At 38.8% G+C, this 10,811-nt stretch overlaps 1 protein-coding gene across 1 annotated transcript in view; it reads right to left on the bottom strand.

Moving 5' to 3' along the window:
• Window positions 1-2,898: 2,898 nt before the first annotated feature.
• Window positions 2,899-10,811, bottom strand: part of cmip (c-Maf inducing protein) — a 49,233-nt gene continuing 41,320 nt past the window's right edge. Inside the window, exons 19-21 of the mRNA XM_086074001.1 lie at window positions 9,932-10,037; window positions 9,757-9,827; window positions 2,899-6,603 (exon numbers count right to left, since the gene is read on the bottom strand). Of these exons, the coding sequence (XP_085930127.1) occupies window positions 6,550-6,603; window positions 9,757-9,827; window positions 9,932-10,037 (231 nt within the window). The 3' untranslated portion in view covers window positions 2,899-6,549. The remainder of the gene's footprint in view (window positions 6,604-9,756; window positions 9,828-9,931; window positions 10,038-10,811) is intronic.

Genomic DNA, 10,811 nt, shown 5'->3' with positions numbered 1-10,811 from the left:
CAATGAAAATAAGGCATGGTTTTATTTTATGGTCCAACAGAATTACATAAGAAAAGCAAAAAAAGCAAAATATCCTGGACAAAAATGACGATACCTGACTTAACATTTTATTGGACGAACTTATGAAGGAATCACTGAAATCAAATTTATGTAGCTGTCGAACTGGACTCAGCCATTTTGTTCTTTTTATTTATTTTTGCCCCCCACCCCACTATATCAGCAGTGTTTCTTAGAAGTTTTGGCAGTTTTGGTATGGTGTTAGGTTTTCAAAAAACACCCATACAAGGATGACTTACCAAAATATCATTCAAATAATAATTTACTGTCAGGCCTTACAGACAGTTTTAACTTAAATTAAAAAAAGTATTTGTTTGTTTTTCATGGCAATCACTACAAACTGTATACTTTTAAGTACAGCAAAATATGTTGTTTCTCTCAATGAATACAGCCTATCAAGGCCTGACGTAAGTAAAGTGCTCAAACCACATTTGGCTGACCTTATGATGTAAAAATAATGTAATTTCTTCATTTTCCCCAGTGGTAGCAGCTATCAAACAATGGAGAGTTTTGCGGATATCGAGGTGATGAAGGAGTAAAAATATCGCTCCAACACACTGTGTCAGGAATATACTGACGACAATGACAAATAATTTGTGGGAAAAGGTCATGAGAATATTGGCTAACGAGAGAAGGAGAAGGTTTGTCGCAAAAGACGCACAATGCTTTCTCTTTGAGCGTATCGTGTGCTGCAGAGGTTGGCCCATCCGAGACCTTCTCGCGAAGATTTCTCGTGAAGTATGAAATGTTCTTGCCAGAATGAACTTTGTTCTTCTTCTTGCCCCCTTGAGAAAAACAACACACTTTTCTGTTCTTGTGGAGTATATACAAGCCATTACTCTCCATGGTGAGCGGAGCATGTTGTACAAGGAGAGACATTTAATGACAGTTACTTTTCCATTTTAAATTGGGAGCACAAGCCCAGAAATATTTTCACAATGAGATTCACTGAAAGAGTGCTTTATCTGGCAAGAGAACACTTCTGATTGTCTTCACGGCAAAATAAGTTGAATAGGCAATATGAAAAAGAGAACAACTTCATTTGAAAATGTCCATGCATGATTAAAGCAAAGAAACCTATAACATCTGTCTGTGATCAAACGATCAAGTCACACCCAATTTGTCTTTGTATCGTTCTAATTTTCAGCAACTGGTTTTCCTTTCCTGCTGACTCAGTGTACATCAGTGACATGCAAAAGACGGGGGCTGAATGTATAACACATGTACAGAACATCCAAATCGGTATAATTTTTTCATGGTAAAAAGTGTGTTGCCATGGCAACAGTGCTTGACAAAATAAGAACTTTGCTTTTACTTTTCATCTTGAGCATCTTTAGATGAACATGCCACAGTTTCAAGATAAATCGGATGACATCTCTAGGAGTTCTTTAAAATGTGACTTAAGCCTCGTTTCCACCGACGGTATCTACCCCACTCTGCTCTACACCAAAAAGCAGTGCGCCTCCACTGCCACAGCCACCACCCGGGAGCCCTCCTCACCTTGCCAGTGATGTCATGCTAAAGCGACTGCAGCTAGCGTGCACTGCACACACAGGCAAAAACAATGGTTTGTGCCTGTTTATTTTCAGCCTGAAGACATCGAATGAATATTGCAGCAACCAGAAGACTGCATTCAATATTGTTAAAAAGGTTTGCGCCTCCTCAAAAGTCCAAGCATTAATCTGTTTGGAAGTCATTGTTGTCCTCTCTTCATCGTTAATGGCAGCTGTTTTCCTGGGGTGGTGATGACGACATGTCGAACCAATCATTGACCTCCAAAATGATTGCGTCACGTTTTGGAACTGGGCTACTTTTTTTCTTTTTCTTTTTTAGAACCGCAAAGATGCAGGTACCAGAAAAAGCGAGTAGAGTAGAGCCAGGTAGATTTGTTGGTGGAAACGGGGCTTTTGCAGAGTAGAGTATAGTAGATATCATACCGGCGATGGAAATGAGGCTGAAGCAGGCGGCATGGCTCAGTGGTAGAGTGGTTGTCTCCCATCTGTAAAGTTGTGGGTTTGATCCTCACCCCTGGTGACAATGTCAAAGTCTCTTTGAGCAAGACACTGAAACCCGGTTTGCTCCCAGTGGACCTGGCAGCGCCACTGGTGTGCGAATGTGTGTGGGCACTATATAGTGTAGATAAAAGCGCTATATAAAAAGCAGTCCATTTAAGCAATTTTGAATCACACAATAAACTAATAAAATATTGATTATTTTTCCAGGTGTGATGTGTGTGCAAAGTATCATTATGTTTTCACACATGTTTATCAAAGTCAATATCATTTTAAATTGGCAAACAGTGCATCGCCATGGCAACAGCATTAAAAACCTTTGCATCTTGATCCTCTTCCGACGAAACACCCATATTTTGAAGCCAATCGGATTAAGTGCCCTTATACTGTAGTCTCTTTCAAAATGGGAAACAACTATTTTGCTGGAGGCCTAAGAATACGTATGTATTTCAGCACTACTCACATTGAAAAATTGAGAAATTGCTAGTCAATTCTAGCTGGATAGCTAACCAACCACTTTTCTTAACTGAATAAATCTAAATATAATAAATTAACACAACAGTCAGCAGCAGCAGCAGCAACAGTTATAATAACCCAGTGGCACAATTAGATGAATGCTAAGAAAGCTACAAAACCAAACAAATCATCCTTTCTTTACATTAATTGGAATCACGTACATTAAGTGTCCATAAAGAAGCTCTCTTCACATTTTATGTGTGTGTGCAACAAAACGTTACGTGTTTGTCAGTGGACAGTTGCCTTTCTGTGAAAAGCTGACCATTATGAGAAAAGTGAGTCTTGTGTGCAACAGAAAGTCAACACCTACAACTTACACATACTCACAGACAATTTATTTTTGTTTAAAATTATTTTACAACATGTTGAAGGTCTTTTGATTTATCACAGCCACAGAACAGTAGCAGCAATAATAATAATAATAATGATAATAACAATAATAGTAATAACAATAACCCAGTAGAAGCAGATCAATGCTGAGGACTAAAACAGAAAATAAGATGGACGCTCTTTCCTGCTGCCCCCTCCAAAATACAAGGAAGGAATAATGCAAAATACAAATTCTTGATTTGCAGTCAGATTTGCCCAATCTGATCAGCTGCTTACATTGCCTGACTCAAACACAACTTCAAACCTTCAAACTTGCTTTTGGGAGTATCTCTTACGAAGAAACTTGGAGGTGAACATTTAACAAAACGAGAGCGGCCCCAAATTTACAAACATGACAAAAAGTAGTAGCATCGACTCAGCCACCAAGAATGTGCGGTTTGATGTCTTTCTGAAAAAGAGGAGGTTGTTTAATGAAGGCTGCAATACAAATAGCTTGGCTTAAGTCAAATAATCAGCACCGAGAAAATTAACCGATTATTATTGAATGCACAAAACCCCCACAATAAATAAAATTGACACAGTAGCAGGGACCACCATGAATTTGGCTGTAGTTTATTCATTCATCACGCAACCAGTAGATGTAGCCACAGCAGTATGTTTTCAAACGTGAGAGTGGTTATCTAATTCTATGCAATCAAAAAAGCAAACTAGTAAAAAAAAGAAAAGAAAAAAAGTGGTGCTCCTGATCTGGTCAGGCAACGAGGTTACAGTACGCTTTTGGAGAATTGAAAAACATTTTTTTTTTTAGACTTCATTTAAGTGGTCGTGTTCGGTAAATTCTTAGCTAGGGACTTTTATCACCAACAATGGTACACTACAATGTTTTCTAAATAATAATGATGATAATAATAATAATTACAGTGCATGACAAGATCTGCCATGGCTTATGAGTGGATGATGAGAAAAAACAAGAGTGATTGTTCTACTTCAGCACTTAACCTCAGATAGTGATCAAACCCTTTATCACAATTTCAAACCTTATATAAAACAACCAAAAGTGAAAATTCTAGACGATGTAGAGACACGTACTGTACATGCAAAACAACCCAAGACCAACAAAACATCAGATTTCTGTCATCAAATCAGTAAAGCTGGAAACTTCAAAATAGGATGCAAAGAAAACAATTATTTTGATTACAGTGCACTTTGTGTGAAACAACAAAACAACCACACAGATTGCTAAATGAAGGCAACGGCAGCCCACCGATAAAGGGAGGCCAAGATTACGATACGTAAAAGAAAACATGAGAAGGGTTTAAAAATGATTCCAATACAAGAAAAGAAATAAAAGACTATATACAATTGTATGTACATTATACAGGATATGAAAGTTAGCGAGGATAAGGATGGCCCGAAATCTACTGACCAAACAAAAAACTGCATTTTACCTTAATAAATAGTAAAGTAAGTAATTTGCAGTTGGACGGCATCCTACTCTCTGCTGTAACTTTTGCTTTTCATCAACAACTGGGAGCATTCTGCAAGTGGCACGTACAAACAAAGTCTATGCACTGAGAAAAGTTGGAGTTGTCTTGTTCTGTCTCAATGTGGAGCCACATACACCAGACAAAACTGACCGACTTGCGGTGAGGCAGGGCAATTACCACAAACTGTATAATGCAATGTTGCCACAGTACACCGGCAACTCTTTAAGGGAATGTGGAGGGACAATTATGGCCAAAAGTCCCCCCCCACCCCCCCAAAAAAAATCATCCTCCATAATATATACATGAATTGTGTCCCAACATCGTGTTTACAAATCAGCTTAAGAATACCACTGATTTAAATACAGCAGAAAAGAAGAGTCTGCAGTACGACCTTGGCAGAGGAGGTCAGACTGCGCCTTTGCACGGGTAGCTCACAACAAGATCTGCTTCACCAGCCTGCTTGGAAGAAGCTCATGTTGGCTTGATGCAACAAGACAAAAACAAACGTGTTTGGCAAGTGTCCTTTCTTCATGTCCAACTGTCTACAACAGGGCCCGAAAGACAGAGCATAGGAAAATATACAAACTCTTAGCTGGTGATGGGTCTAGTCTCCAGGTGTACATTAACAGATCTATGTGACCGCCATGGCATAGTCCAGAGAGGCCCATCTATGGGAACGCTCTAGGTTGGCTTCATGTATTATGTGTTGAAAACAAGCAGTCAAACAACTAGAAACTGTGAGTCTGTGTACATCTGTACTGCCAAGATCAAATCCCAGAGAGTAAAAGAGGCTTATAAATAACAGGCAGTCCCAGTCAGCCCAGCTACTGCTACACAAACGTCCTATTAAAGGGGAAGTCAACCAGCCAATTTTTGGGGGGACAATAATATGTTTTTATGCAGCCCCACTAGTCTAAAAATGGTATTCTGGTTAATATTGCGTTAGTGGAATATGAGTTATGCAGCAAAATCTAGCCGTTTTTATCCATCTCAGGGGGCGGCCATTTTGTCACTTGCTGTCGACCGAAGAAGACATCAATGTTGCTCAGGTCTCAGGTAACAACCAATCACAGCGCAGTTTCAGAAAACAGGTGAGCTGCGATTGGTCGTTGACATTGATGTCGTCTTCGGTCGACAGCAAGTGACAAAATGGCCGCCCTCTGAGATGGATAAAAACGGCTGGGTTATGCTTCACAACTCAAATTCCACAAATGAAATTCTATCAGAATGTTAGGTTTAGACCATTGAGGTCACATATAACTTATTATTGTCGAGAAACGTTTAAGGTTGACTTCCACTTTAAATAGTGATGCGAGCTGATCAGTCTGCACGCTGACCAATAAAAGAGGGACGTATTTTGCTATCACTGCTAAATCCTCCTCCACAGATCCCAAACGGTTTCTCAAATGCCATTCCTGACATTCATCTTCATATAAACACACAGTATATGAAAGTGCAGATGCCTGGAAAAATATGCACTGTATATTGAAGCTGGTAAAACCCTTTTTTTTTGTCTTGCATTTGAATATGTTTGTAAATGAGGAGCAGGCACAGTCTTACAACTTGTAAAGCCAGAGCCGTTCCCAACCAAAAAAGAGCAATCTGGACAACGCAAGTGGGGACTGAGGAGACTAAGAGGAAAATAAGTCCATTTGAATAGCTACATCTTGAAATAGGGCAGAGAAGAGCTGGAATGTAAGCACTTCATCACATAAGAGATTCAACATAAAAAGAGTGGAAGGTCTTTCCCACAAAACATCACAGCTGGCATATCTGACAACATATTACAAGAATATCGGGAGGAAAAAATATCAGTTTTGTTACAGTATAGCAGGTCCTTGAACATCCTCTGATCACATTAGCAAAAAAAGGTCCACTATACATTGACAGCAGTAGCGAGGGAAGCAACAAGGTCCATAAAGCTTTCTTTGTTGGAAAAATTGGAACCTTCCTTCCCGGTGATGGCATCGTTGTATCGTCTCCTCACACACACTCACGCACGTGTTAAAGTAAGATGATTGCCATCTGACATCCTGGTCTCACGATGAAAATATCAGATGACGCAACAAAAAGCTTGTGAACTGTTTCCGGAGTGGCTATGCTTGCGGGAATCGAGTTCCCCATACAGGTTAGGCCGGCACAGTCGATCACCAGGCCTCTGTGTACCGAACGTCGACATCTTTCAGGTTGGGCAGTTTGGCCTGGGGGGGGGGGGGGGGGGTAACACATAAAACTCATAGTGAACATTACACACACATATATATACATAACGCGCTACATACAAGTGAAGGGCCTCAACTTCAAACACCCTTTGAGCTTTAATTCATAATTAAACACAAGTTTTTAGACACGATTATAAAAGCTGCAGAACAAAGAGCATCAAGCTAACAAAGACATTGACAAGCAAAAAAAACCAAACATGTTGTTCCCCCAAGCACAGTTTGATGAAACTCAATCAATGTCAAAAGAGTGCGACTTTTATTGTCACTTGTAATCAAACTTAAGGTAAGAGTGTTTTGTTTTACAGTAGACCCCCACAAGTCATTTGCAGGCAGGGCCTGCAAATAGTGAAAACTAGTGATCGGGAAATGAAGCTTCATCAACCACTTGCGATATTTTCTTACTCCTCTAGATGGTGCTCTTGATTTAACTCATTCACTGCCATTGACGGCTATAGACGTCAAAAATTAATTTAAACTATTTCTATTAGTTTAACATTTTTTTCCACTTTTGTTAACACGAGTGTGAAAACCTAATTTTTTTTATTGTACATTTAGAACAGATATATAATTTGTGATTAATTGTGAGTTAACTAGTGAAGTCATGCGATTAATTACAATTAAAAAATTGTATCACCTGACCGCCCTAATTTTTAATAATCGTTTTTTTTAATCGCGTCAGGCGATTAATTTTTCTAAAATTGTAATTAATCACATGACTTCAATAATTAACCCACGATTAATCACAAATTTGATACCTGATCTAAATGTACAATAACATTTTTTTTTAGGTTTTCATACTCGTGGAAAAAGTGTAAAACTAATAAAAAATAGTTAAAATGAATTTTTGACGTCTATAGCCATTAATGGCAGTGAATGAGTTAAAGATGCACTAGCCTTCATCTTTAAATCAAGAGCATCAGCTAGAGAAGTAAACAAAAAAATCCCTTTATTTTATCATTCTTCATTTTCCCATCGCTAGTGAAAACCCATGTATAATTGACACCCAGTGAAATGCAAAAAACCCTATAACAAAACAAAACACTGATATATGCGTTTTCTACTAAAAATGGGGAACCCCCTCTAAAAAAACAATTTAAAAAAAATGCAATTGGAAAAAAAACGTGAATATGCAATTCCATATTTACATATAAACAATAGTCATTTTTTATATTTGTGTAACCATTAGGAATGTTAAAATGTGAGCTTTACAATGTCACTATCAGGCAGACACCAATTTCATATTCTTCCACAAATCTACAATATTAGTCTGTCTCTACGTCATTCGTAATTTTTTTTATAGATTAATAAATTTCAAGTGGAGAAAAAAAAATCCATCAACTCTCTTGGACACTTGAACTATCTCAGATGTGTCATAAAACTCTGCCTCTTCGCGGCAGCCGTGCAGCATTGCTGCCACAAAGTTGGATATTTTTAGAAAATAGGTTACATACATTTGAGTAAGCCGGTGCAGAATGAAGCGCATAAGGTAAGTGCGTACAGATTCATTTCCCCCTATTACACTGCATAGTCAGCTTATTGTTTTATTTATTGCATCACTCATGCGAGTTTGGGAGGATAATGATGGAAATGTGTTTGTACCAAGTGAGCCATTACAGCGTAATTAATTTGTGGATTATTTTTTACATATTAAATTAGCAATTGGACATGATTTTGAAGTATTATTTTGTTGATGGTGATGCACAAATACTGTATTCATTTTCAACCCAACAAATTCTGCTATTTACAGTTCCTGGTTAAGGATGCCATTTTGTTGCAATGCTATTAAACATGTCTATCATTATAAACTGACAAATGACTGCAGCTAGTGCAATAGAGCTCTTAGATACAACACAAGAAATGCCAAATGACCAACACAAGCCGGGAGCCAGGTCCACTCCTCGGGATGTTTTTTGTTACCTTTTTTTGACTATGATATCCTGTTATCTCATACCTTGGGCCATCACAAGTTGATAGGGACCACCCCCAACTCGGGGCCGTTTGGTCACAGGGGCCAAAAAAACAACCGTTTTGGGAAAAGCTTCTGGAGAAATTGTCTAATTGCAAATGTCAAGGTCCAGCAACTGCATAAATGGTCAGAAAGCTCTCAAATTTTGCATGGTGTATCCTGACACATGGGGGAACTAGCAGGAAAATAATCATGGGCTTCCTGTATTTCAATTCTCAAATATCACCCTCAACATACCCCAAAAGATCAAAAAATGTCTCTCGGCCTGACAAATTACCATCAAAAGTGATCTATTTCAAACATTTTATTGTGCATTGCATTGCTTCAAATGTTTGTTTAAAAACTTTCCACATTTGTAACCTTCAATTTAAGTCCAAGATAAGCTTTCTATCTGAAGTATTAGAGGAGCTATGACCAAAATACTCCACTGCACCCTAAATCAGAAAAAGAAAAGAAAAAAGAAAATTCCAGAATGACCATTCCAAATGGTATTAAACAAATTTTCTGCATCTAAATCAAATCTTAAACAATATATGAAATATGGGTTATGTAGTACTAAACTATCTAAACTGAATTACATAAAAAGTGAATAATGTTATGCCCCCAGGTGGACCAGGGTATCAAGGCGCAACATTAAACATAATCACACAAAATTCGGAATTCTTCCGCATTCAGCAGGTAAGGCTCCATAGATGTGCACTCAATCTTTCTGGCATCCAGTAAATAGTTCCACTGAGAATATGCAGTCTCCTGGTTGTTGTTATTAGTATAGCGAGCATTCAAGATAAAAGAACCGGAACTTTACAAGTAATTTGTATTCCTTTTCAGGATCTTGTTCTTTTCTAAATCTCCTATTTGGAGTTTTCTGACCATTCATGCAGTTGCTTTACCTTGACATTTGCAATTACACAATTTCCCCAGAAGCTTTTCCCAAAAGGGTTGTTTTTTGGCCCCTGTGACCAAACGGCCCCGAGTTGGGGGCGGTCCCTATCAACTTGTGATGGCCAAAGGTATGAGATAACAGGAAATCATAGTCAAAAAAAGGTAACAAAAAACATCCTGAGGAGTGGACCTGGCCGAACAATACATGTCATAAAAGCCTTTATATGAAAATGACACAAAGCCAAACATTTTGTCGTTATCAGATTTATGTCTTGTATTTTTACCTTGAGGTCCTCATATGTGTCCGCTGTAAGCTTGGTGCTGTTCATGTTCAGACTACACAAACTCTTCATGGCTGAAACAAGCATATGGACAGAATTTGTAATATATTCACACACATTCTCACGGAATTCTTGGAACAATAGTATACAGAGTCATGTGCAAGCCCTATTTTCTTACAGCTGAGAGCCAGTAATCCAGCATCAGTGACAGGAGTCTCACACAGGTTCAACACTTGAAGGCAGGCCAGGTGCTCAGACAGCAACCGCAGTCCTGCATCCCCGAACTGTGGAAAGACATTAAATATCCATATGGTATTTTTCTGAATCGGTTTTGTTATCTGCATTTGACAACATCACAAAAATAGAGAAGTTTTGATTGTTCCCCTAAGGCACCATATATTGCATAATGTGTATTCATCGCTAACTTCGCCCCTCCCATACTATATACGTTCTGAGCACCATCATTTGCAAGTTATTTCGTAATATAACATTGGCCCATTTCTGCCGCTACAGTATGCAGTTAGCCATCAAGGTTTGCATGCTAACGACTACTAGCTGCTAACAGGCTCGTGGACTGGAATCCATGCGCCGACCCACATAAGACACTTAAGGGAAAGTTAACCGTTTATTACGTTCGCTAGCCCGCCAACCAACATGCTAGCAAGCTCATGAGCTTGTTAAACCGTGGCGAGGTCGTCCAAGACGTTACACAGCTCACTACCTCAACACTGTGTGCTGTGGTTGTGTACGTAATAGAGGCACTTGGTCTTTGTGCCCAGTGCAAGTATTGCACAAAGCGTGATCAAAATTTGAGCAGTGGCAGGATCAACTGGGTTTTGGTATTTTCGCAGACGCAAGCAGCGTAGCGCAGTTAAAAGCACGTTTAGAAGGAAGACCTCCATGGGTGGATGATGTAACATGGCCAGAGAGATCATAGATCTGTGCCCCTGTATAGTGAAAATTGTGAACTATTTATTTCACGTGGCTCAACACTCTGGTCGAATTTGGCGTATTTTGTATAAAGGGTTCAAACCATGTAAGCCATATTTCACAATGGA

Source organism: Leptonotus elevatus, chromosome 4 (assembly GCF_054856555.1).
Source record: "Leptonotus elevatus isolate MCC_2025b chromosome 4, RoL_Lele_1.0, whole genome shotgun sequence".
Taxonomy (NCBI): Eukaryota; Metazoa; Chordata; class Actinopteri; order Syngnathiformes; family Syngnathidae; genus Leptonotus; species Leptonotus elevatus.
The sequence above is the reverse complement of the archived record's forward strand: the minus strand, read 5'-3'. Positions and strand labels throughout refer to the sequence as shown.